The sequence below is a fragment of the Drosophila obscura genome, unplaced genomic scaffold, assembly GCF_018151105.1.
Source record: "Drosophila obscura isolate BZ-5 IFL unplaced genomic scaffold, ASM1815110v1 contig_1, whole genome shotgun sequence".
NCBI classification, from domain to species: domain Eukaryota; kingdom Metazoa; phylum Arthropoda; class Insecta; order Diptera; family Drosophilidae; genus Drosophila; species Drosophila obscura.
Window position 1 is genome coordinate 2,675,211 of NW_024542679.1, and position 22,691 is coordinate 2,697,901.

Genomic DNA, 22,691 nt, shown 5'->3' on the forward strand with positions numbered 1-22,691 from the left:
ACTGCACCCACTTGCCAGCTGATCTCATTTACTGCAATGTTTACTTCGATTCGATTCGCAAACTTCTGCGTGATTCATAGGAAAAAAGGAAGCGAAGCATTTGAACGTCGCAATCTGCAATTAGTCTAAATTCAAAAAATGTTCAACAACATATTCGGCAAGAAACCCACAGTCAAGGAGCAGCAGCGGGAGAATGACCGATCCTTGAAGAAAGCCACGCGCGATATTGAGCGCGAGCGACGCAAAATGGAGGAGGAGGAGAAAAAACTGGAGGCTGACATCAGGCGCAACGCAGCCGCTGGGAATAACGACGCCTGTCGCATTTTGGCCAAGCAGCTGGTGGAGATACGGAAGCAGAAGTCGCGCAGCTACGCGGCGGCTGGAAAGATCCAATCCATTGGCTTCCAGAACAAGAATATGGGTGCGAACATAGCGCTGGGCGAGGCAATGGGAACCACGGCCAAGACAATGGCGGATATGAACAAGGTGATGCGACCCGAGGCGATTGCGGGAACAGTGCGCGACTTCCAGGCGGCCAACATGAAAATGGAAATGACGGATGAGATGATCAACGACACACTGGACGACATGCTGGAGGAGTCGGGTGACGAGGAAGAGTCTAATGCCGTGGTGAACAAGGTTCTGGATGAGATCGGCATTGAAGTCTCTGGCAAGATGTCCAATATTCCAGCCACTGGCAGCGCAGATTTCGAGACGAGTGGCAAGCGCACCGAGAAGGACATTGCCGACCAGCTGGCCAAGCTGCGATCCTCATAGACACCGAACCACCAAACTGCATCACTATTTGTATTTTTGTGTATTATTGTGTGCACGCCTGTTATCCATAGCCTCTAAGAAAATATATTTATGTACATCGCTTAAAGACGGGCAGTCATACCACCTCCGGCCACGATGGCTTCGCCCGTAATGTAGCCTGCATCCTCGCTCACCAGGAACGAGACCACGCCAGCCATCTCCTCGCTGGTGCCCAGACGACCCATCGGAATCTTCATGAGGGCCGCCTCGTTCGCCGACTCATCTTCGTATAGGGATTTGGAGAACTTTGTCTTGATAATGCCCGGGGCCAGGCAATTTACGCGAATGCCCTCGGGCGCCAGATCTTTAGCGGCAGCCTTGGTGAGGCCGATGAGAGCCGTCTTGCTGACAGAGTAGGCACCGAGCAGCTGCAACGATAAGAAGGCCGAGATAAGCCACTGACCCCATGGACTGGTTCAGTCACACTAACCTCAAAGGCATCGTAACCCGCAATGGAGGAGACAAAGACAATGCTGGAGCCCTTCTCCTGCCGCAGATATGGCAGCGCCTCCTTGGCCAGCAGATACGAGCTCTTCACATTAACATCGAAGATCTTGTCCCAGACCTTCTCATCGCAGTCCAAGACTCCACCGACGGCGGGGTTTGTTGCAGCATTACTAATCAATATATTGAGCTTGCCGTACTTGCTGATGGTCTCATCGAAGAGCTGTTTGCGATCCTGGGGCTCGCCCACGTGACATTTCAGGCCGTGGACATTCAGATTCAATTTGCGCAGCTCCGCCAGGGCACTGTCCACGTTCTTTTGCTTGCGACTGCTGATCACCACGGCGGCACCATCCTCGGCTAGCCGTTTGGCAATAGCAAAGCCAATACTACAAAAGCATCGAATCATTCAATTAGATATCCAAAGTGGCAAGAGGGAGCTACAATCTACAGAATTCTTCGCTCACCCATCGGTGGAGGCGGTGACCACGGCAACTTTCCCTGCTAAACGCTTCATTTGGTGGACGCTTGAACTTTGACTGGTGCTGGACAAGCGCTTATGGGTAAGATTATGGCCAACAAGCTTTTGATCGGGTTTGTTGTTGCTCTGATTAAGATTTCTAGTGACACTTTGGACTCCAGCCCCAGTCACGGCGGTGCCGCCGGCACTCATTGGGAGCTTTGGCGCCCTGCCAATCAACTGCTTGCCGAGATGAAGCATATTGAGGAGACGAGATTCGATTTATAGCTTGAGATATGTTTTGCTTAACAATTGATTTTTCCTATATCAGTATCAACTGTAAACTGTAGTTGGATTCTCATTCTTATTCTTTTCGGATTTGCCATTCACACAGTGAAACCAAAAGCTCTTGCTGCAAATGGCGCCTCTTTTTGAAATACTGAAAGCTTGCACAGAGGAGAGGCTTAAATCTAATATTGGCTTATGACTAAATAGTGGGTGGATAAGCAGTATCCAGTATAATATTAAGCTGTAAATTGATTGGTCATCATCTGGTCAATCATGCGCCAAGAATAGCCCAATTCCCCTCCATTCCCCAGACAGTCATCTCAGTCAGCGGTAGATAAGAAATTTGGAAAAGAAAATCTCCCCCAGCGGAAGATAAACGTTCCGTTTCGTAATGCCCATATAAACAAAGATAAATAATGATGGCAAGCAAACACGAGTAGCAACCGCAAAATGAAAGCGAGTGAGAATCGCTTGACATAGTACTCCATTTCGGCTCGGCCCGAAGTTCCAATGCCATAGCATTCATTCCCAGCCAAAAGTGCGAATTAATAAGCCATCGGAGCAGCTTCAGCCACACGCTCCAACTCTAGATGTGTGCCCTAGCACTGGCATGCCGTGCCGATGCCGACAGTTGCCCAGAGTCGGTTCTCGTGTGCAAACGGTTTTCTTCACATAGTCCCGTCTGGTTCCGAACGTCTCCGGCACGCGGTAACGGCTTTCGTGTTCGCAAACGTCGGCGAGGCATGTGATAAAAGAAAAACCTTTTGGGCTAGCATAACATTTTAGTACATTTAACCAACGCGAGCTACTACTACTGAGAACGATATTTTATCTCGAAAAATGGGCGATCCGGCGAAGGAAATTGAGACAGCAGCAGCCACACCCATTCTGCAGGACTTCAAGGCTCCCGTGTTTGCGGACAACAAGCTCGTGCTCTACTTCCATCCCTACAACTTCTATTCACAAAAAGTTAGTGGCTGATGTTAATCATGTGATTTTCGACAAATTATTCGTCATCCAATGGCGCGAAATTACAAAACTAATCATCATCGGAGTCGCAGTTGTCGTCATCATTTGTACTGATCACTCACTGTTTGCTCTGCCCGATGCTATTTACACTGTAATGACCGCACACTGTGATCCCCCCGGGTCGCCAAGGTTCCCACCCACTATACCATGAGGGGAACTCTGTTCAGTGTCGAATGCAATGGAGCTTGACGGGGGCAGATTGGCTTGTTGGATTATTGGAGTCGTAGCAAAGTTTTCAGAAATCTGAATTATGACACCATGGAATTGATTTGATTTATACTTTGTTTACCTGTCCTCCCTGCAGGTGTTAATGAAGAGAAAATATAAATAGATTAACTGGAAAATAAACAAAAACTTCCGAACGACGGCCAGTGCAATACGATACGATAAATGTTCTCTTTCCACTTCCCGTTTCGTTTGCAGGTTCTTCTGGTTCTGTACGAGAAAAACATTGACTTCACTCCCTATGTGGTGGACTTGTGCAACGGCGAGCAGTATTCCAGTTGGTTCCTAAACCTCAATCCCAAGGGCGATGTGCCAGTGCTCCAGGATGGAGCCTTCATCATACCCAACTCGACGCACATCATCAACTATGTGGAGAGCAAGTTCCGAGGAGGTAACCAGAACTAAAGAGTATATGTGCGGAATAGATTTAAAATTTCCTTTCCAGCAAATCATCCGGGGCTGAAGCCCGAGCAGAGTTCCGCACAGTACGACCAGGTAATGCTCTATGAGAATGCCGTGGGACGTGTGCCAGTGGGAGCTCTGAGTCTTGGCTCCTTCATTCACGACGATCTGAAGCTAGTGCCCAAGGCGCCCTTCATTGGGCCAGTGCGCCAATCCTGCCTGAGTGAGTAGCCCACCAGGTTGTTTAGATTCTAGCCATGTCCAATAATTCTCCCCATCCGTTCGTCTTTTTTAGAGAATAATGACAAGGTCCTAGCCCTGCTCCGCCGCTCCGTGGATGAGCTGGAGTCCAACAAGTCGGCGCTGAAGCAAAAGCTGGACATTCAGATCCGTCGCAAGGATCTGGTCTCCTGCCGTGACGATTTTCAGCGTGTGCTCGATGCAGTGCGCCATGTGCTCCTCTATGTGGAGCAGGAGCTGTCCCAGAAGGCGCCACGCAACGAGTGGCTGACCGGGGACGAGGTAACTCTGGCAGACATCAGCTTCGGACTGCTCCTGCATCGCCTGTACCAGCTGGGATTCGAGAACTACTACTGGTCCTTCGGTAAGCTTCCCCTGGTGGAGGGATACTTTCTGCGCTTCAAGCAGCGCCAGTCCTACCACAAGCTGCAGCCCAGCAATTTCGAGATCCTCAAGGAGATGTGGGCGAAGACGCCGGGCAACTACAAGCTGGGCGCTGGAGCCGGCTTCCTGGGTATGGCCATGTTCGCAGCCTTTGCTCACAAGTGAAGGGTCTGTTAAGTCTGTTAAGTTTGTTAACAAATCCTTTTACTGTTAAAGTTGGTCACATATAAACGCACGAACATAAGAACGCTTAACGCTTAAAGCTACTACGTGGGCAACCAGATGGCTGTTGCTGATGCTGATGCAGATGCAGGGGTATGGGAGGATGAAGAAAAGAGAAGATGGATGAACCATGTGCCAGCCAGTGTCTAGCTGCTAAAATATCATAATTTACATCAATAATTAACTTTGAATATAAAAAACATTTGGTATTAATTCCAATCCGTCACCTAATTGTCAATTCCTGCTACGCTTGCTTACGCCCCCCGAGGACGAGTATCTGCCTTGGGGCTCAGCTCTCTGCACCCAGCTGCTGCTGCTGCTCTCGCTCTCGCTTCTGCTGTGCCGATTGCAGCAAGCTCGCTGCGGCGGTGGCCACCTTCGGGCTGGTGAACAGCGGCATGCCCATGAATGTTGGCACTTGCTGATCCTTGGGCACATTCGTCGCTCCCACTTTGCCATTGTGATTAGCTCTCGTGGGGCCAGAGGCGCCACTGGCGGCGGTCCCACTGGATAAATGCGAGGGACGCTTGAAAGGAAAGCCATAAGTCTCCCTCTGGTAGTAGAAGGTGCCGTTGCCGGGCTCCTCTGGCAAGAGACCGCGCGTGGGATACCAAAAGCGATATGTGAAGTACCAGGTCAGGATGGCGATGATGCCGCTGATGACCTTCTCGATCATGCGGTGGTAGTAGAGCATCGTTCCCACCAGCATTATGTCCCAGAGCAGCTGCAGAGCGGCCATGCCGATAAACAGGGTGCGGATGATGGGCGTTAGGCGTTTGTAGAGGAACTGCAGGCTTCGCATCTGCTCGTCGTTCAGTCCTCGAAGGGGATTGGTGCCCGCATTCTCGGAGACGCTGCGATTGTGCAGCTCGTTGCGGATGTGCTCCTTGATGGTCTCCCACTTGATGATGGGACGCGCCTCCTCGATGAGCACCAGACTAGAGTGGATCAGGATGAACGCATGGCCGGATATGTCGAAGCCATGCCACAGATGGCCGGCCTTCAGGCAGCTCGACTTGCTCTGGAAGCCTAATTTCCAAAGAAAGGTCTCGTTAACCGCCGATATCCTGATACCGATATTTGGATACTAACCTTTGACCGTGCAGCGACCGTACGAATTTTCCACAATGTTGAAGAGCTTCGTCCAGAAGAACCAAAAGAACGTGGCTATGACAATGCGAGGGAAGTGATGGCGCAGCATCCGCTTGTGATCGCCACAGGTGATCGTATAGGCAGACAACACTAGGAAGGGCACCACGAAGAGCAGAGTCCAGCCCCAGCCTATCTTCACGAAGTACGTGTTGAACAAATTGTCCGAGCGCGCGAAGTAGGTCTTTGGAAAGGGGACAAAGTCCCCAATGACCGATATCACGAACAGGCTGCCCAGGTAGAGGGCCACTTTCAGGTCCGTGTTGAAGAATATCGTTTTTTTACACAAATGTATTACTCCCATGACAAGAATCTCTCTGATACTGGTGGGGGCTGCTGTAGGTCTGGTGCCCCGAGCCTCGGATCGAGTTATATCCGGACCCCCAGGTCGAAAGTTCATGTTCGATCCAGAACCCGAAGCGGCGCCAATGTTTGGACGCAGCGGTCGCCGTTTGGTGGCCATAATTCGATTTCGTTGACGTTTGTTTCTCCTGCCTGGTTGCTGGGGTTTGCACTTGGCCAAGGTGGGAAATGCGTTGTTTCGCCGTTTTTGGTTATGCTACAACAGAGAGAAAGTGAAAGCGGAAGCATTGTGCGTGTCAAAGTTCACACGGTCCGGGGCAAGTTTACCTCTAATGCACCGATCGAAATCGGATTTCATTACTTTCAGTGATATTTATAGCCTCTGTCACATCAGGTATCCACTGTCGTTGCTCCTATTTGCTTTTCGCCCTCCGTTTCAGCCAAAAATCTACGTGCGTTCAGCTGTTGCGCCCCGTAAAAAATAGAACAAGTGCTGCCAGCTTTTCATCAGGAAAATAGCCGTTTCTAAGTTGGACAAGAGACAAAAAAAAGCTGGAAAATTCCAGAAAAAACAATTTTTAATTTAAAAAAACGCGTAATTTAGTGTTTTTAGAGTATTTAGAGTATCCATTATCTTAAACTTAAATTTTAAAACAAACCTGCCAACATATAAAAATAGCGGAAAAAGCCAAAGTCAGTTGGGTTACAAAAACAGCCAGATTTTACGGGAAAAAAGCGGAATCGGCAGCATTGAGGCCATGCGAACGGCAATCTATTTGTGCACGCTACAGACCGAATGGCCGTTGCGGATCAGCTGTTCGGGCAGAGATTTATGTGATTCCGTTTTAATTGCCGGTCGTATGTAATTAACTCGAATTCCAATACAATTTGGGCATGTACAACTCTGCCAAGCAGTTGCAGCGTGTGCTGACGGCGCGCGAGATTCGAAAAACATTCATAGACTTCTTCACCGTCAACCATGAGCACAAGTTCGTGCGCTCCAGCCCCGTGGTGCCCTTCTGTGATCCGACGGTGGCGTTTGTCAACGCTGGCATGAATCAGGTGAGCATGGCGGCCCAGCGACCTAATGGTCCATTGTTATCTGATTATTGCTTTCGGTTTTAAGTTCAAGTCTGTGTTCCTTGGCACGGCGGAGGCGCCCCACAAGCGGGTGGTGAATGCCCAGAAATGTGTGAGAGTTGGAGGAAAGCACAACGATCTGTCGGTGGTTGGTCAGGATGGCTACCACCACACGTTCTTTGAGATGCTGGGCAACTGGTCCTTTGGGAACTACTTCAAGGTATGTTGCTGTTCGCTTCAACTGCGAGATTTCCCCTAATTCTCTTGGAAAATTACCTATCCAGCGAGAGGCCTGTGCTATGGCTCTAGAGCTGCTCCGTGGGCCGTACAACATTGATCCTGGACGTCTGTATGTTACATACTTCGCTGGCGACGAGCGCCTTGGCATACCCGCGGACATGGAATGCTTTGAGATATGGCGCAGCCTTGGGTACGACCTGTTACATAATCCCAGGGTGTGACCACCTCTTTAACTGCGTATGTTCTTTCAGCTTTCCCGCCTCGCGTATTCTGCCCTTTGGGTGCAACGACAACTTCTGGGAAATGGGTGCCACGGGACCCTGCGGCCCCTGCACTGAGATACACATAGACCATCGTCCAGAGCTGGGCAGCGTGGAAGAGCGTGGCAAGCTCGTAAATGCCGGTCGCTCGGATCTCACAGAGCTGTGGAATCTCGTCTTCATACAGTACAATCGGTGAGGACAGAAGCAGAATCTCATTTTTAGTCTTTAATCGAGATGCTTTGTTTTTTGGTGTATAGCAATCCCGATGGCAGCATCTCCCAGCTGCCCGCTCACCATGTGGACACGGGCATGGGGTTTGAGCGTTTGGCTGCCACTCTGCAGAGCAAATCCTCAAACTACGATACGGATCTGTTCACCCCGCTCTTCGATGGCATCCAGCAGCTGTCCAAGGCCCCTGTCTATGGCGGCAGCTTTCCAGAAACCTCAAATGCAGCTCTTCTGGACACAAGCTACAGAATACTTGCCGATCATGCACGCATGGTCACCGCCTGTCTTGCCGACGGCATGCTGCCAGATCAGAAGTAAGTTCCCCCGCTCCACAACGCCTGATTCTGCCACTAATCCAAACCCATTCGCAGCCAGAAACTTCGTCGCGTCTTGCGGAAGGCCCTCAACATCTCGGAGCATGTTTTTGCCCATGAGAAGCTGCTCGCCCAATTGATTCCCATTGTGGTGGAGACGCTGGGTGAAGCCTACCCGGAGATGTCCGCCAAGCAGGGGGCAGTCATCGATCTGATCAATCACGAGCACGATGTGTACAGGAATCTGCGTGAGAGCTCCTCGAAAGCCTTTGCCGAGGTCCTGACCGAGTTCCCCAACTTGGACGACATTGACCTGATGGAATGCCCGGGATTTGTGCCCGCCTATCGGGAGTTCCAGGTGCAGCGGTGCAAGTTCCCCAACAACACGATACCCGGCGACTTCCTCTACAAGCTGACGGACACCTATGGCCTGACCGAAGAGAGCTTCCTCAAGCTGGCCGAGCTGGAGAACATGAACTGTGATTTGGACCGCTATCGGGCGGAGGTTTCGCTGGCCAAGATCAAGTCCAAGGAGAGTCAACGCGAGGACGGAGGCATCTGCGATGTGGCGCTGGAACAACGCATTACCGAGGCTCAGGCGACGCTCACAAAGCGGCTAGCGGCCACCGACAATAGTCACAAATATGTCTACTCCTTTGATAGCGAGAATGAATCCTACCGGATTCCCACCCTACGCAGTCGAGTGCTTGGCATACTCCTCAACGATGCGGAAGTATCGCGCACGCAAGGCAGCCGGCTTCAAGACACCTCCGATACCCTTTCCATTGTCACCGCCGCCAGCAATTTTTACTACGAATCTGGCGGACAACAGTCCGATGCTGGCCAGATTATTGTCAACAGCACGCACAAGCCAGAGCAACCTCCCCACCTGTTGAATGTGATCCGTGTGAAGAAACTCAATGATTGCGTGGTTCATGTCTGCCGCTTGGACGCCCCCACAGATGACTTTGAGGTGGCCATCGGAGATGAGGTTGAGCTGCAAGTCGATGCCAGGACAAGACAACTGAGCACTTGCCATCACACAGCCACTCATCTGCTGAATGCCGCCATCCGGTCGCTGTTCAACAAGGTCACCTACCAGGTCTCTAGCTCCGTCAGCAGCGAGCAGTGCAAACTGGAACTTGGACTGCTGGGCAAGCGGATACAAAAATCAGATGTCCAGCTCATCGAAGATCTGATCAAGTAAATGGACTCCAACTAGATTCGCTCTTGGCTGTATTTTCATCTTGAAATCCTTTCTTACAGTCGGATTATCTGCGCTGGCACGCCCGTCCAAGTTGAGCTGCTGAGTGCAGCCGATGTTCTCCAGCAGAATGATATTACGATGGTGCCTGGGGAGGTCTACCCGGAGCAGGGACTACGTCTGATCAATGTACAGTGCCCGGAGATGCAACTCAGCTCCAAGGAGCTGTGCTGTGGCACTCATGTGACCAACACCAGCGAGCTCTCCTGCTTCTGTATTGTCAATCTAAAGCAGACGAACAGGGCGCGCTTTGCCTTCACCGCTGTGGCTGGCCAGGCGGCGGAGAATGTAGGTGGCCTTCAGCTTATGCCGTGTACACCCTCCTCTAAGCATCCTTCTGTATCGTATCCACTTTAGGTGCTCAAGACAGCAGCGTTGCTGCGCCATCGCGTGGATCTCCTCGAACAGCAGCTCCAGCCTGATAAGCTCACAAATGCCACCGAAGTGGAGTTGCAAACCATCCGCCATAATATGTTGCACACGGACATCAAGTTGCCATACGCCTTCAAGATGGACACGCTGGAACGCATCCATGACATGCTGAAGAGGATCAAGGAGACATCCCGCACAACCCTCAAGTTAGCGCAAAAGCGTGACATTTTCCTGTAATCCAGATTATAGATTCAAACTCTTGCAGGGAATTTGTCGAGGTAGAGATGCGCAACCTGCTGCAGGAGAAGCCTGTGGACACCCACCCCTTTATTTTGCACTACATCTCCAGCTCCGCTCTGGTAGAAGAGATTCCGCTGCAGCGTGCCACCAAGCTCTGTTCGGATCGACCTATTCTGGTGGTCAGTATGTGTGATAGCGTTGTGAAAGCCCGCTGCTGTGTGCCGCAGAATAGAGTCAACCAAGAGTTCGATGCTTCCTCTTGGCTGAAATCCTTTGCCGCCGCATTTGGGGGCCAAGTGGCCGCGCCCAAGGGACAGAATCCGCAGATCGTGTGCAACATGAAGGGTCGCAGGGTAAGCAACCTCTTCGAAGAGCAGTTGGAGCAGGCCCTGGCGAAGGCCCATCAGTATGCTAAGCTTTATTTCAAGTCGTGATTACCCTCCCCTCTCAAAAATTAGAAGAAAGAAGCGCAGGCTCAAAGTTTGCTGTTGAGAGGTTTTCTTTTGTGAAGAGCGAATAAATCGCACACTGTAAACTTAATCACTGATTACCACCAGGTCTTCTTCCTCCTCCTGCTCATCCTCATCCTCTTCTTCTTGTTGCTGAGGCCCACCCAGGCTGGAGTTCATCAACTGCTCAAAGGCATCGGCATTATCACTGCTTAGATTGAAGAAGTAGCTCACATTTGCAGCCGGCTCGACAGTAGGTTGTGGAGCATGCTCACTCAGGCGATGCTGATGCTTGAAGCGATCCACAGGAGTCCTGATTGGCTGTATCAAGTGGGAGACCTTCTTCAGATCGCCCTTCACCAGCAGATCAAAGCTGTCGTCAAGTGAAAGCCGCTTGCTCTGCGGCAGGTGCTCGATTAGCGAGAGATCCCTTTTGTGTTCACCAGCGGGTGGCTCCTCCTTGCTTAGACTCAGTTGGGCAAGACGCATGCTCAGGTCATCGGACAAGGCCTCGTAGTGCAACTGTCGTCCCCCGTGCTTTGTCACAGCTGGCTGAGCATTCGGATTCGATATGATTCCATTGACTATATCCGACATGTCGAACTCTCCCGCATCGCAGTCGCTTTCGAGATCGGAGGGCAAGCATTTGGTGATGGGTGTGGAGCATTGCTGTGGCTCTTGTTGCGGAGGAGTCCCCCCTATTCTCTCTCGTCTGAGGAATTGATGCAGTGAAGGCTGGGCCTGCTCCGTGGGAGCCTTTTTCTTTTTGACCACTCGCTTCGGTTTCGATGTTTCTGGGATATTCTCGATGGCGCTTAGGGGATCGGTTTTCTTCTTTCGCGTGGCCTTCTTTGGAGGCTTTTCCTTGGACTTGACAAAGGATGCCACCAAATCGGGATACGCAGCTTCCATCATGTCTAGCGGCTCCACGGTATAGTAGAGCTCTTCGACGCCCTTGGGATGTTCCAGTTCGAATTCTGAGATCTGTTTGTCCGGAATGAGGCCTTTGAAGCTGCCACTGGGATCCTGCCAACGCAGCTCTAGACTGGCCACTCCCTTCACCGTACGCTTCTTGATGATCTCCAGCGGCTGAACGAGCACAACGCCTCCTCCCGCCTTGGTTGGGCTTGTCGCCTGCTGCACCTGCCAACGGGTGAGGATCGGAAAGAACTTCTGAAAGCAGTAGATTTCTGGCCACTGCAGCAGATGCCCAATCTGCTTGATGAATTTTACGAGATTTGGCTGCCGCCAGCCAAGATTTAAATTCGGGATCGTTGGTGGATCACTGAGGAACTCGGATATGATCTCCTCGTTGGGAAACTCTGGAGCCAGCAAAGCCTTCCTGCGCAGCGTCAGCTCAGCTTTAATGGAAAGTCGTTGTTCTCTGCCGTGGAAGTCAAATAAAATATTGCAGACAAGTATTTTGTGTGGATAGTTTCTTACTTCCACAAGGTCTCGTCACATCCCCGATGAGTGCGACAGACACTACAGCCGCTCTTCGTGTGGCTCTGCGTCCGTCCAATGTGTCCGCAGTTGCTGCAGATGGATTTGTCATCCACACGCATCTCCAGAGCATTGTATTTATCGGTCTCACCTCGCCAGTTTCTCAAACTATAAGGAGAATGCAATGTGAGTCTGGCTGACTGCACTTCTTGGGTAGTTTTACCGATCAAGGATCTCCGTTTCCTTGTACTTGTTGAACAGTTTTAGTACACCATCCTTGCCAATGCCTCCAATGCCGTCTGGACAGTAGTCACAGCCGCAGAGCAGAGCCATTACAATTATCTTGTGCTGGCCAAAATCCATTCGGCTCGTGATCTCCCGCATGTCATAGATATCCACAGCGCCACCGGCAGCGGCCTGGGCTCCCTGAGTGGACACTGAGAAGTTACGGTACACCCGAATGGCTCCGTAGGCAAAGCAATCAGAGTCCTGACTAATGACGCCATCGACCAGCTGGAAGAGTTAACAATACGAATCGAATAAGTCAAGTCAATGGAGATCTGGAGCAGAAATCTTACTCCGTGCTTGTTGAGGAAGGCGCCGTAGGCCTCCGCTTCGCCAGGGCCTTGGACACACTGGATTCCCATTGATAGCAACAGGGTCTCGCACTGTTTCAGCACATGGTTGAAGCGAGTTCGTCCTTTATCTGCTTTTGCTGCGGTTTGCGTGCCAGTGGCTGCTTCCTTTGGTCGGACTCCCCGAAACTGCAGCTCATTTCGTTTGGCTATTACTTGGCTCTTCAGTTTCGGGGCCACTCCCTCCAAAACAAACACCGGAGTGACTTGCTCCCATATAAGGTAGCAAGTGCGAAAGAAAAGGTTTCTGAAAAGTATAATATAAATAAGCCATTGCTGCAAGTGCTTTAGCGGAGGTTAACCAACTTCAAATGATGCCGCGGATGCACAAAATAGTCGACCACATTGAGACTTTCGCACACCCAGCCTGCCAAATCAATGGCCACTTTCTTGCCGCGCAGCTCATTTATTGGCTTGCGCTCCGCATGTGGAGTTAATACTGTCCAAAGTTCCTTTACACCCATAGAATAATATAGACACAAATAGTTGAAATTCAAATTCAAAATCGCAGAGAGCCAACGCTCTTCTTCTTCCTGGACCAGCAGTCACTAGTAGTGCTGCCGTTTACTCTTTTTTCTAGCAAATCTGGCTGTTTTTGAAGACCTTTGTGAATTGCGGAAGCGGGAATTCTGGATTTGGCTCTTTTTAACACTTTTATTATATCTGAAAGGTTTGTTTTAAGATTTATCGACATTTTGGAGTACCTAAAAATTAAAAATATTGCAGAAACGACCAAAAGCACCTATTAACTATCACGTTACTAGACAAATTAAGCCCATAAATTACGTTTTTTTTTTAATTCTCCAAGATAGAAACGGCTTTTTTACTGATAAAAAGTTGGCAGCACTGACGCAACGCGACGTGCACGCCTTTCAGTGGAATAGCCAGTGCTTCCTCTTCCACAGCGACGTGTCATACGAAGGCAAAGACCAAAAAGTAAAAGTTTCCTGAAATTTCGCATGTAATTGCTTCGCAAGGAGCACAACTACGTTTTAAAGCTGCCAATAGCACACCCCGACACACAGCCAACACGCCAAGATGGTTTTAGCAGATTTAGGAAGGAAAATAACAACGGCTCTGCACTCGCTGAGCAAAGCCACAGTTATCAATGAGGAGGCCCTGAATTCCATGCTGAAAGAGATTTGCGCAGCGCTGCTGGAGGCTGATGTAAACATACGACTGGTGAAGCAGCTGCGCGAAAATGTGCGAGCCGTCATTGACTTCGATGAGATGGCCGGGGGCTTGAACAAGCGCCGCATGATCCAGTCGGCCGTGTTCAAGGAGCTGATAAAACTGGTGGATCCGGGCGTCAAGCCGTATCAGCCAATCAAGGGAAAGGCGAACATTGTCATGTTTGTGGGTCTGCAGGGATCCGGCAAGACCACAACCTGCACCAAGCTAGCCTATCACTACCAGAAGCGCAACTGGAAGTCGTGCCTTGTGTGCGCGGATACGTTCCGTGCTGGTGCCTATGACCAGATCAAGCAGAATGCCACCAAGGCTCGCATTCCGTTCTACGGCAGCTATACAGAAATCGATCCCGTCGTCATTGCCCAGGAGGGTGTGGACATGTTCAAGCGCGAGGGATTTGAGATGATCATTGTGGATACTTCCGGACGACACAAGCAGGAGGAATCGCTGTTCGAGGAGATGTTGGCGGTTGCAAACGCCGTGAATCCCGACAACATCATCTTCGTGATGGACGCCACCATTGGACAGGCTTGCGAGGCTCAGGCGAAGGCTTTCAAGGACAAGGTTGACATTGGCTCAGTGATCATCACCAAGCTGGATGGCCATGCCAAGGGAGGTGGTGCCCTGTCTGCTGTAGCAGCCACACAGTCGCCCATCATCTTCATAGGCACAGGCGAGCACATTGACGACCTGGAACCCTTTAAGACGAAACCCTTCGTTAGCAAGCTCCTCGGGATGGGCGACATCGAGGGCCTGATAGATAAGGTAGATAGATAAAATGAGCTCATTCTAAATGGTTTAACATGTTCCTAACTATATGGCAATTCTTTCCAGGTCAACGAGCTGAAACTGGACGGAAACGAAGAGCTTCTCGAGAAGATCAAGCATGGCCATTTCACAATACGCGATATGTACGAGCAGTTCCAGAATATCATGAAAATGGGTCCCTTCTCGCAGATCATGAACATGATCCCTGGCTTCTCGCAGGACTTCATGACCAAGGGCGGCGAGGCGGAATCGATGGCTCGCATTAAGCGAATGATGACCATGATGGACAGTATGTCCGACAACGAACTGGACAACCGTGACGGAGCCAAGCTCTTCAGCAAGCAGCCCACGCGCTGCATACGTGTGGCCCAAGGAGCAGGAGTGCTGGAGCGCGAGGTCAAGGAGCTGATTGCCCACTACACAAAGTTTGCAGCAGTCGTGAAGAAAATGGGCGGCGTCAAGGGTCTGTTCAAGCAGGGTGACATGACCAAGAATGTAAATCCCAACCAGATGGCCAAGCTCAATCAGCAGATGGCCAAGATGATCGATCCCCGCATGCTTCAGCAGATGGGCGGCGTAGGCGGACTCCAGAACATGATGCGGCAGCTGCAGCAAGGAGCGGCGGGCGGCTTGGGTGGACTGGGGAACCTGATGGGAGGCTTTGGTGGCAAGTGAGGCCAGTCGCGAGTGTAAATTTATAGATTTTTGTATGATTTTGTTTCTACGTAGTTCAGTTTTTAGCAATATGTTTATTAACGGTTGGCCAGTGCCCGTGCCCGTTCCCGTGCACTGGGACAGTGCGTCAATTTCCCATTGTTCAAGACCAAAAAACAAAAAAAATTTAGATCGGTGTGAGAGCGAGAACAAGAGAGAAAAAAAAACGTATAAACAAACAGTTAACAATTTGGTTTTTTGTACGATTTGGCAGTCACAGTGTCAGCTTTTATAGTTTCAACTGTTTTCTGTACACGAATTAATGGAAATTGAATGCCTATTGAATACCGTACGGCAGTTGAAATAGATATGTATAACACAAATAAATAACATGAATTAATCTTTCTGAAAGATTGTTAATTGTAAGGTCAGAAAGGTGTCAACTGTCATCGTCCTCAAGAAAATCGGCAATGAAAAGGAAATTTTCATGTTTTCCTTGATCACAGCTGATCGGAATTTCTCAGCGCACCGAATTCAGAAAGGTAAAGTACGAGAAGGCTCCTTGAATGATCTGTAAATTTAGATTCGTTAATATTATAGCTGCAAATTTAACTGAATTAACCCCACCTTAAGGACTGCCGCCAGACTAACACGAAAGTACTTCAGACCAGTTAAGAAGAACGGCCTCGAGTTCAGTTGAATGGCCAAATTGACCAGCTTCATGAGCCTGAGATTCTCCTGCAGATTGTTCGATTGATGGACCACCTGCTCCCAGCCTGCGGTGTAGTACATCAGGCCCAAATCATCCGTCTGTCAGAGAGCAGATTGAAGCAGAAGATTAGCAGAAATTTATATGGGGATAGCAAAATAAGAGTACCGTTTGGTAGAGTATAGAGCCAAGCATGCCAAAGGATAGCAATTCCATGAACTTGGCCAGAAACCACACAATGTATGCCACATTACCGAGTGGACTCTGTGGAGAGATCAATAGAGTGGGAATAAGAATAATCTGTTAGAATGACTGCCTCACCGTATAGGCCTTGAAGCTGAGGGCACACAGGAGGCCGGCACTGAAGGCGAACATCACAAAGACTCGAAAGTTAAAGTCCTTCTCGATCTCTGCGCCAAAATCATGAAGGGCACCGTTCCGGCGCAGGATGTGGGTCAGTGACCTGCGATAGCTGGCAGCCATCTCCAGTTGGTTGGCCTCCCGCAACAAGCGCTGGGTCGTGCGTCGCAGATCCTGTCCCAGCTGAACGTAGCGGGCATTCAGGTGCATCATCATCTCGCCGAGCACATTGAGCTCTCCGAAGATCATGGTGGTGATGATGACTCCCACCCAGAAATTGAGCCCAAGCAGGGGTATAAAGTAATGCAGCGGCGTGTTGTCGAACGGATAGACCTGCTTGTAGAGCATATCGCGACGATGGTAGATGACATTCTGGACGGGCACCTGCAGAAAGTTGAACAGGGCCACCAGGTAGACAATCGAAACTAGTCTCGTCCTCCGCATCTGACGTTGAATGTTGGCAAAGAGCAGCGGCTCCGACTCCTCCTGCACGTAGATATCCTTGTAGAAGCGCTGCAGTAGGCTCCTGAAGCGGCTCTTGTGGCAGGCCAGCTGGAAGCAGCGTATCTGCATCTCCACCAGTATCAGATAGGTGGGCATGCCCGTCAGAAAGTTGTATATATCGTTCCGATTCACAATCAGATAATAAAATTCCGCTTCGTTGTTCACGCAAAAGATCAGAAAGCCAATGATCAAAATTAAACGCTCCAAGTTTGTCGTCCTGCCGGACACGCCCACCTCCAGGGGCCAGGAGATGTGATTGAGCTTCCGAAAGAGGGACACAGACAAGGGTAGTGGGGCGAGCTCCCCATCCGTCAATCGGGGACGATACCGAGTGCCGCCTAACATGTCCGGACAGATGTTTGACTGCAGTCACTCGGATTGGACGTTGGATGGATGGTAGCCCATTTATATTCTAACTCCGATTGCCGCTAGACTAGTAAAATATTAATATTTATATATTAAATATTAATTTTAAATTAAAATATTCCTCAATGCTAAATTATTCAGTTTCATTTGCGTTCGTCAAAACAAACCCTAGAGCTCCAACAACCCCAAAAACCAATAGCTCATTATTAATTCGAGTTTGTTTTCGGGGAACTCAAATCAAGTGCGGAAGCTTCAAGTTAATTGTGGATAATTATCAAAAGCTGTCGAAAGGTTAACTTCCTGGAATACATATTGATCTCTGCCTTTCGAAGTAGTTTACATACAAACATCCCTTTGTGAGCATTTCGGTCTTGCCAGTTATTTGTGTCATTCCTCACAAAAACATGAACAAAACAAAAACCCAAACTTAAAAAATATTCAAATTTTTTAGTGCAATTTTTTTCTTTATTTTCAGTTAATTGGTTGATTAATTGATTAAATCTAGAATATAAAATCTTAAAGAAACATATTGTTGATCTTGGCAGAATATAGTCGGCAGCGGCAGAATTGTTGGACTCGTCAGAATCGGTATAGTTGGGTCAGCAGGTGTAAAAACATTTTGTGCACATTGAATCGGGATTCTTTTGGTTTATTTTGGAAATAAGATTGTTGAACTCTTAGGGTGTTAACTCTTCCCCTCTTATGTTGAGGATCACTTTTTGTCGTTTGCGACACTTACGGTATACTATGATTACAATTATTGCGATCGTAAATAATGTTATGAGGCTACTGTTAGTTGTGGACTGAGCTTGAAGAGAGTTGAGATATTTTATATTATTGATGTGGAGTTCTTCAAGTGCTTTTAGTGATAGTATTTGTATGCGTTTCTCTTGCAATGGACTTAATTGTACCAATGGAGTTCCCGGTTGAACTATTGTTTTGTGAAGACTTGAAAATTTGTTTCCGTTTATATTTATTGTGTCATTCCAGTACTTTAATAAGTACGTGCCGTTTAATATTTTAAAACCGTCTAGCCATTTTACTGTTCCGTTGAAATTATTTAAGATGAGCAGGTCGGAGCTTATTTCTTCAACGGATTCGATGTGATGTGCGTTGCTGTAGTTACATGAGGAATCTTTCCCTACTATTAATTTTTTTATACATTTTTCGTGGTTTAGATTAATTACATCGATATTTTTACAAATTTCTACGTTTTTATAATTTTTACAGGGTTTAAGAATCCCATAGGTGTAAAATGCATTAGTGAATATTTCTTGGAAAGGGAGATTGACTATGAGATTATTAAGGACAACGGGTCGAAGGATGATATTTTTGTAGGTTTCTTTATCTAATTTAGGAACCTCAATTATATAAAGTAATGTATTATTATTATATAATATTGAAACATCTGCAAACTCGAGCATTTCTTCTATTGAAGTTAGTGGGGTTTCTTTAAAGTTATCTTGTATTAAGTTTATTTCGTTTTCATTAAGAAAGAATGTGTTTATATTATTTAATCTTGCCCATTGAGTTGCATATTTAATGTTGATTAATTCTTCCTTTATTATTCGGGTCTGCATTTGTGGCTATTTTATTGCTGAATGAATTGTCCTTTTTTGTTATGTTCAAAAGTATATTGTTATACCCGTACTCAAAAAAGAGTTAAGGGGTATATTAGATTTGTGGTAAAAGTGGATGTGTGTAACGCAGAGAAGGAAAATTTTCCGACCCCATAAAGTATATATATTCTTGATCAGCATCAATAGCCGAGTCGTTATAGCCATGTCTGTCTGTCCGTCCGTCCGTCCGTCCGTCCGTCCGTCCGTCTGTCCGTCTGTCCGTCTCGATGAGCGCCTGGATCTCAGAGACTATAAAAGCTAGCGAAACCAAATTTGGTTTCCAGACTTATGTGATATCACACTGCTACAAGTGTATTTCAAAATTTCGCCCCGCCCCCTTCCGCCCCCACAAAGGACAAAAATCTGTGGCAGGCACAATTTTAAAGATACGATAAAACTAAAAACGCAGTATCGTAGAGAATGCCCATATCTACCAGATTGCCGAATCTGAATCAGATCGGATCATAATTATAGCCAGAATGAAGAAATTAATTTTCAGTTGCTTCCCCTCCACCCTCCCCCTCCCGCCAACGACAACGCATCTCATTTTCCTTCTCGCTCGCACATTCTGCCGCGTTCAGTGCGCGAGCAACCCCTAGCGGAGGAGATGTAGAATCTAATTGGAACATGTACAATCTACATGTTAGATGTTGAATATACATTGTATTTGTAGATGTAGATATCATATGTAGCAAAAAAATGTAAAATGTAAAATTATTTTTTTTTCTAAAATTCTTAAAAATGATAAGCTCAAAAATGTATATACTGACTGAGTACGGGTATAAGTAGAGTCGCGTCCCCAGAAGCGACTCACACGTTCCTTCTCGTTAAGTTCTGTAAGATTGTTAATTCTTTTTTCAAATTGTGTATTCATAATTATTTGTTTATTTTGATTGGAGATTATGTCGCTAATATTGTTTACGATCATATTTAGATCTTTATGATCGGGGTTTCCAGCGATAAATTTCCAAGATGTGCCAATCCCATCTATAGATCTATAATGTCTTGTGGGCGTAATAGTTTTCAATATGGAGTAACTTTGATTTATATCTTGGGACAGTGTGTTGTAAAATTCATTTTTTAAAGTTATTTTTCGATGATAACCTTGTGTTAGTCTAAAGAGAAACAAGAAAAAAAGAGAATTTGAAAAAAGCAGCGACCTTCTTCTGATTTCTGTGCGCCTGGTATCTCCGATTTGAATTAATGGTTTTCTGGCCTGTGATCAGTGGAAAGTATAGGCAGAAAATGAGAAAAAATAGAGCAACGAAATACAAAGAGAAACAAGAAAAAAAGAGAATTAAAAAAAAGCAGCGACCTTCTGCTGATTTCTGTGCGCCTGGTATCTCAGATTTGAATTAACGGTTTTCTGCCCTGTGAGCGGTGGAAAGTGGAGGCAGAAAATGAGAAAAAGTAGATCGAAAAAAGAGAGCAGCGAAATACAAAGAGAAACCAGAAAAAAAGAGAATTAGAAAATAGTAGCGACCTTCTGCTGCTTTCTGTGCGCCTGGTATCTCAGATTTGAATTAACGGTTTGCTGCTCTGTGAGCGGTGGAAAGTGGTGGCACAAAATGAGAAAAAGTAGATCGAAAAAAGAGAGCAGCGAAATACAAAAAGAAACAAGAAAAAAGAGAATTAGAAAAAAGCAGCGACCTTCTGCTGATTTCTGTGCGCCTGGTATCTCAGATTTGAATTAACGGTTTTCTGCTCTGTGAGCGGTGGAAAGTGGAGGCAGAAAATGAGAAAAAGTAGATCGAAAAAAGAGAGCAACGAAATACAAAGGGAAACAAGAAAAAAAGACAATTAAAAAAAAGCAGCGACCTTCTGCTGATTTCTGTGCGCCTGGTATCTCAGATTTGAATTACGGGTTTTTTTGGCCTGTGAGCAGTGGAAAGTGGAGGCAGAAAATGAGAAAAAGTAGATCGAAAAAAGAGAGCAACGAAATACAAAGAGAAACAAGAAAAAAAGAGAATTTGAAAAAGCAGCGACCTTCTGCTGATTTCTGTGCGCCTGGTATCTCAGATTTGAATTAACGGTTTTCTGGCCTGTGAGCAGTGGAAAGTGGAGGCAGAAAATGAAAAAAGTAGATCGAAAAAAGAGAGCAACGAAATACAACAAGAAACAAGAAAAAAAGATAATTTGAAAAAAGCAGCGACCTTCTGCTGATTTCTGTGCGCCTGGTATCTCAGATTTGAATCTAACGGTTTTCCGCCATTAGAGCGGTGGAAGGTGGAGGCAGAAAATGAGAGAAATTAGATCGAAAAAGAGAGCATCGAAATACAAAGAGAAACCAGAAAAAAAGAGAATTTGAAAACAGCAGCGACCTTCTGCTGATTTCTGTGCGCCTGGTATCTCAGATTTGAATCTAACGGTTTTCTGCCCTGTGAGAGGTGGAAAGTGAAGGCAGAAAATGAGAGAAATTAAATCGAAAAAAGAGAGCAACGAAATACACAGAGAAACAAGAAAAAAAGATAATTTGAAAATAGCAGCGACCTTCTGCTGATTTCTGTGCGCCTGGTATCTCAGATTTGAATTAACGGTTTTCTGCCATTTGAGCTGTGGAAAGTGGAGGCAGAAAATGAGAAAAAGTAGATCGAAAAAAGAGAGCAGCGAAATACAACAAGAAACAAGAAAAAAAGAGAATTTGAAAAATGCAGCGACCTTCTGCTGATTTCTGTGCGCCTGGTATCTCAGATTTGAATTAACGGTTTTCTGGCCTGTGAGCAGTGGAAAGTGGAGGCAGAAAATGAGAAAAAGTAGATCGAAAAAAGAGAGCAGCGAAATACAAAGAGAAACAAGAAAAAAAGAGAATTAGAAAAAAGCAGCGACCTTCTGCTGATTTCTGTGCGCCTGGTATCTCAGATTTGAATTAACGGTTTTCTGCCATTTGAGCTGTGGAAAGTGGAGGCAGAAAATGAGAGAAATTAGATCGAAAAAAGAGAGCATCGAAATACAAAGAGAAACAAGAAAAAACGAGAAAATAAAAAAACCAGCAACCTTTTGCTGATTTCTGTTCGCCTGGTATCTGATATTTGAATTTAACGGTTTTCTGCCATTTGAGCGGTGGAAAGTGGAGTCAGAAAATGAGAGAAATTATATCGAAACGAGAAGGAACGTGTGAGTCGCTTCTAGCGACGCGACTCTACTTACATATACCCGTACTCAGTCAGCATATACATTTTTGAGCTTATGATTTTTTAGAATTTTAGAATTTAAAAAAAATTTTACATTTTACATGTTTTTGCTACATCTGTTATCTACATCTACATCTACAATGTATATTTTACATATATATTTTACATTATAGATGTACCATTCTATTCTACATCTCCTCCGCTAGGGGTTGCTCGCGGACTGAGCGCGGCAGAGTGTGCGAGCGAGAAGGAAAATGAGTTGCGTTGTCGTCGGCAGGAGGAAGCAGGGGGAAACAACTGAAAATTAATTTCTTCATTCTGGCTATAATTATGATCCGATCTGATTCAGATTCGAGAATCTGATAGATATGGTCATTCTCTACGATAATGCGTTTTTAGTTTTATCGTATCTTTAAAAATGTGCCTGCCACAGATTTTCGTCCTTTGTTGGGGCGGAAGGGGGCGGGGCGAAATTGTAGCAGTGTGATATCACATAAGTCGGGAAACCAAATTTTGTTTCTCTAGCTCTTATAGTCTCTGAGATCTAGGCGCTCATCAAGATGGACAGACGGACAGACGGACAGACAGACAGACGGACGGACGGACATGGCTATATCGACTCGGCTATTGATGCTGATCAAGAATATATATACTTTATATGGGGTCGGAAACGTTTCCTTCTCGGCGTTGCACACATCCACTTTTACCACAAATACAATATACCCCTTAACTCTGTTTTGAGTACGGGTATAACAATTCAAACGATAATTACGGGTTATAAAGAATTTTTTCGCTTCCGTTTTTTTCATCCATTATAGAGTAGAATGCCGGCTGCTGCTGGCACACCGAGAAGTGAATACCCTGAATGCTCCAAATCAGAATCCAAGACCACATAGCCA

At 47.0% G+C, this 22,691-nt stretch overlaps 8 protein-coding genes across 11 annotated transcripts; 4 read left to right on the forward strand and 4 right to left on the reverse strand.

The window, feature by feature from the left end:
• The first annotated feature begins 35 nt into the window (after positions 1-35).
• LOC111079973 (charged multivesicular body protein 2b-B) lies at positions 36-883 on the forward strand. Its single transcript, XM_022375324.2, has one exon. The coding sequence runs from the start codon at positions 139-141 to the stop codon at positions 775-777; it is 639 nt and encodes a 212-aa protein (XP_022231016.1). The 5' UTR covers positions 36-138; the 3' UTR covers positions 778-883.
• On the reverse strand, positions 811-2,080 carry LOC111079971 (dehydrogenase/reductase SDR family member 4). The gene is made up of 3 exons (XM_022375322.2): positions 1,728-2,080; positions 1,247-1,649; positions 811-1,184 (listed from the first exon to the last, which is right to left on the reverse strand). The coding sequence occupies exons 1-3, from the start codon at positions 1,979-1,981 to the stop codon at positions 879-881; spliced, it is 963 nt and encodes a 320-aa protein (XP_022231014.2). The 5' UTR covers positions 1,982-2,080; the 3' UTR covers positions 811-878.
• Positions 2,081-2,532: 452 nt separating this feature from the next.
• On the forward strand, positions 2,533-4,714 carry LOC111079997 (ganglioside-induced differentiation-associated protein 1). Of its 2 annotated transcripts, XM_022375352.2 has the most exons (5): positions 2,534-2,977; positions 3,461-3,653; positions 3,708-3,887; positions 3,960-4,418; positions 4,505-4,711. In XM_022375352.2, the coding sequence occupies exons 1-5, from the start codon at positions 2,849-2,851 to the stop codon at positions 4,516-4,518; spliced, it is 975 nt and encodes a 324-aa protein (XP_022231044.2). In that variant the 5' UTR covers positions 2,534-2,848; the 3' UTR covers positions 4,519-4,711. The 2 variants fall into 2 exon arrangements, with proteins under 2 accessions (XP_022231043.2, XP_022231044.2); XM_022375351.2 differs by having other exon boundaries at positions 2,533-2,977; positions 3,960-4,714.
• Positions 4,476-6,489, reverse strand: LOC111079994 (acyl-coenzyme A diphosphatase FITM2). 3 transcript variants are annotated; one of them, XR_002608421.2, is made up of 4 exons: positions 6,290-6,489; positions 5,603-6,218; positions 4,738-5,539; positions 4,476-4,660 (listed from the first exon to the last, which is right to left on the reverse strand). XR_002608421.2 is itself a non-coding variant. In XM_022375349.2 (3 exons), the coding sequence occupies exons 2-3, from the start codon at positions 6,120-6,122 to the stop codon at positions 4,800-4,802; spliced, it is 1,260 nt and encodes a 419-aa protein (XP_022231041.1). In that variant the 5' UTR covers positions 6,123-6,218; positions 6,290-6,488; the 3' UTR covers positions 4,476-4,799. The 3 variants fall into 3 exon arrangements, 1 of the variants encoding a protein (XP_022231041.1); XR_002608420.2 differs by having other exon boundaries at positions 4,476-4,663; XM_022375349.2 differs by having other exon boundaries at positions 4,476-5,539; positions 6,290-6,488.
• A 156-nt stretch (positions 6,490-6,645) lies between these two features.
• Positions 6,646-10,503, forward strand: LOC111079991 (alanine--tRNA ligase, mitochondrial). Its single transcript, XM_022375346.2, has 9 exons — positions 6,646-7,024; positions 7,089-7,262; positions 7,327-7,472; positions 7,534-7,737; positions 7,803-8,087; positions 8,145-9,290; positions 9,354-9,639; positions 9,709-9,929; positions 9,989-10,503. Exons 1-9 carry the CDS (start codon positions 6,857-6,859, stop codon positions 10,395-10,397), a joined length of 3,039 nt encoding a protein of 1,012 aa, XP_022231038.2. The 5' UTR covers positions 6,646-6,856; the 3' UTR covers positions 10,398-10,503.
• On the reverse strand, positions 10,454-13,020 carry LOC111079992 (flap endonuclease GEN). The gene is made up of 5 exons (XM_041591662.1): positions 12,797-13,020; positions 12,434-12,737; positions 12,079-12,368; positions 11,856-12,023; positions 10,454-11,796 (listed from the first exon to the last, which is right to left on the reverse strand). Exons 1-5 carry the CDS (start codon positions 12,952-12,954, stop codon positions 10,500-10,502), a joined length of 2,217 nt encoding a protein of 738 aa, XP_041447596.1. The 5' UTR covers positions 12,955-13,020; the 3' UTR covers positions 10,454-10,499.
• A 355-nt stretch (positions 13,021-13,375) lies between these two features.
• Positions 13,376-15,344, forward strand: LOC111079993 (signal recognition particle 54 kDa protein). Its single transcript, XM_022375348.2, has 2 exons — positions 13,376-14,446; positions 14,516-15,344. Exons 1-2 carry the CDS (start codon positions 13,529-13,531, stop codon positions 15,122-15,124), a joined length of 1,527 nt encoding a protein of 508 aa, XP_022231040.1. The 5' UTR covers positions 13,376-13,528; the 3' UTR covers positions 15,125-15,344.
• Positions 15,345-15,562: 218 nt separating this feature from the next.
• LOC111079995 (odorant receptor 74a-like) lies at positions 15,563-17,025 on the reverse strand. Its single transcript, XM_022375350.2, has 4 exons — positions 16,134-17,025; positions 15,981-16,076; positions 15,731-15,913; positions 15,563-15,674 (listed from the first exon to the last, which is right to left on the reverse strand). Exons 1-4 carry the CDS (start codon positions 17,019-17,021, stop codon positions 15,624-15,626), a joined length of 1,218 nt encoding a protein of 405 aa, XP_022231042.2. The 5' UTR covers positions 17,022-17,025; the 3' UTR covers positions 15,563-15,623.
• Between the last annotated feature and the right edge of the window lie 5,666 nt (positions 17,026-22,691).

Bases quoted from the DNA above. Each gene is read 5' to 3' on its own strand.
- LOC111079993 (XM_022375348.2), top strand. From the start codon at position 13,529: ATGGTTTTAGCAGATTTAGGAAGGAAAATAACAACGGCTCTGCACTCG. The intron at 14,447-14,515 runs GTAGATAGATAA...AATTCTTTCCAG, and splicing joins TCGAGGGCCTGATAGATAAG to GTCAACGAGCTGAAACTGGA.
- LOC111079971 (XM_022375322.2), bottom strand. From the start codon at position 1,981: ATGCTTCATCTCGGCAAGCAGTTGATTGGCAGGGCGCCAAAGCTCCCA. The intron at 1,650-1,727 runs GTGAGCGAAGAA...ATGCTTTTGTAG, and splicing joins GTCACCGCCTCCACCGATGG to TATTGGCTTTGCTATTGCCA. The intron at 1,185-1,246 runs GTTAGTGTGACT...TTATCGTTGCAG, and splicing joins CGGGTTACGATGCCTTTGAG to CTGCTCGGTGCCTACTCTGT.
- LOC111079992 (XM_041591662.1), bottom strand. From the start codon at position 12,954: ATGGGTGTAAAGGAACTTTGGACAGTATTAACTCCACATGCGGAGCGC. The intron at 12,369-12,433 runs GTAAGATTTCTG...TAACTCTTCCAG, and splicing joins CCTTCCTCAACAAGCACGGA to CTGGTCGATGGCGTCATTAG. The intron at 11,797-11,855 runs GTAAGAAACTAT...CTTCCACGGCAG, and splicing joins TGTGACGAGACCTTGTGGAA to AGAACAACGACTTTCCATTA.
- LOC111079994 (XM_022375349.2), bottom strand. From the start codon at position 6,122: ATGGCCACCAAACGGCGACCGCTGCGTCCAAACATTGGCGCCGCTTCG. The intron at 5,540-5,602 runs GTTAGTATCCAA...TTTGGAAATTAG, and splicing joins CGGTCGCTGCACGGTCAAAG to GCTTCCAGAGCAAGTCGAGC.
- LOC111079997 (XM_022375351.2), top strand. From the start codon at position 2,849: ATGGGCGATCCGGCGAAGGAAATTGAGACAGCAGCAGCCACACCCATT. The intron at 3,654-3,707 runs GTAACCAGAACT...TTTCCTTTCCAG, and splicing joins GGAGAGCAAGTTCCGAGGAG to CAAATCATCCGGGGCTGAAG. The intron at 3,888-3,959 runs GTGAGTAGCCCA...CGTCTTTTTTAG, and splicing joins AGTGCGCCAATCCTGCCTGA to AGAATAATGACAAGGTCCTA.
- LOC111079995 (XM_022375350.2), bottom strand. From the start codon at position 17,021: ATGTTAGGCGGCACTCGGTATCGTCCCCGATTGACGGATGGGGAGCTC. The intron at 15,914-15,980 runs GTACTCTTATTT...GCTCTCTGACAG, and splicing joins GCTCTATACTCTACCAAACG to ACGGATGATTTGGGCCTGAT. The intron at 15,675-15,730 runs GTGGGGTTAATT...CTAAATTTACAG, and splicing joins GTCTGGCGGCAGTCCTTAAG to ATCATTCAAGGAGCCTTCTC.
- LOC111079991 (XM_022375346.2), top strand. From the start codon at position 6,857: ATGTACAACTCTGCCAAGCAGTTGCAGCGTGTGCTGACGGCGCGCGAG. The intron at 7,263-7,326 runs GTATGTTGCTGT...TTACCTATCCAG, and splicing joins CCTTTGGGAACTACTTCAAG to CGAGAGGCCTGTGCTATGGC. The intron at 9,930-9,988 runs GTTAGCGCAAAA...AAACTCTTGCAG, and splicing joins ACATCCCGCACAACCCTCAA to GGAATTTGTCGAGGTAGAGA.
- LOC111079973 (XM_022375324.2), top strand. From the start codon at position 139: ATGTTCAACAACATATTCGGCAAGAAACCCACAGTCAAGGAGCAGCAG.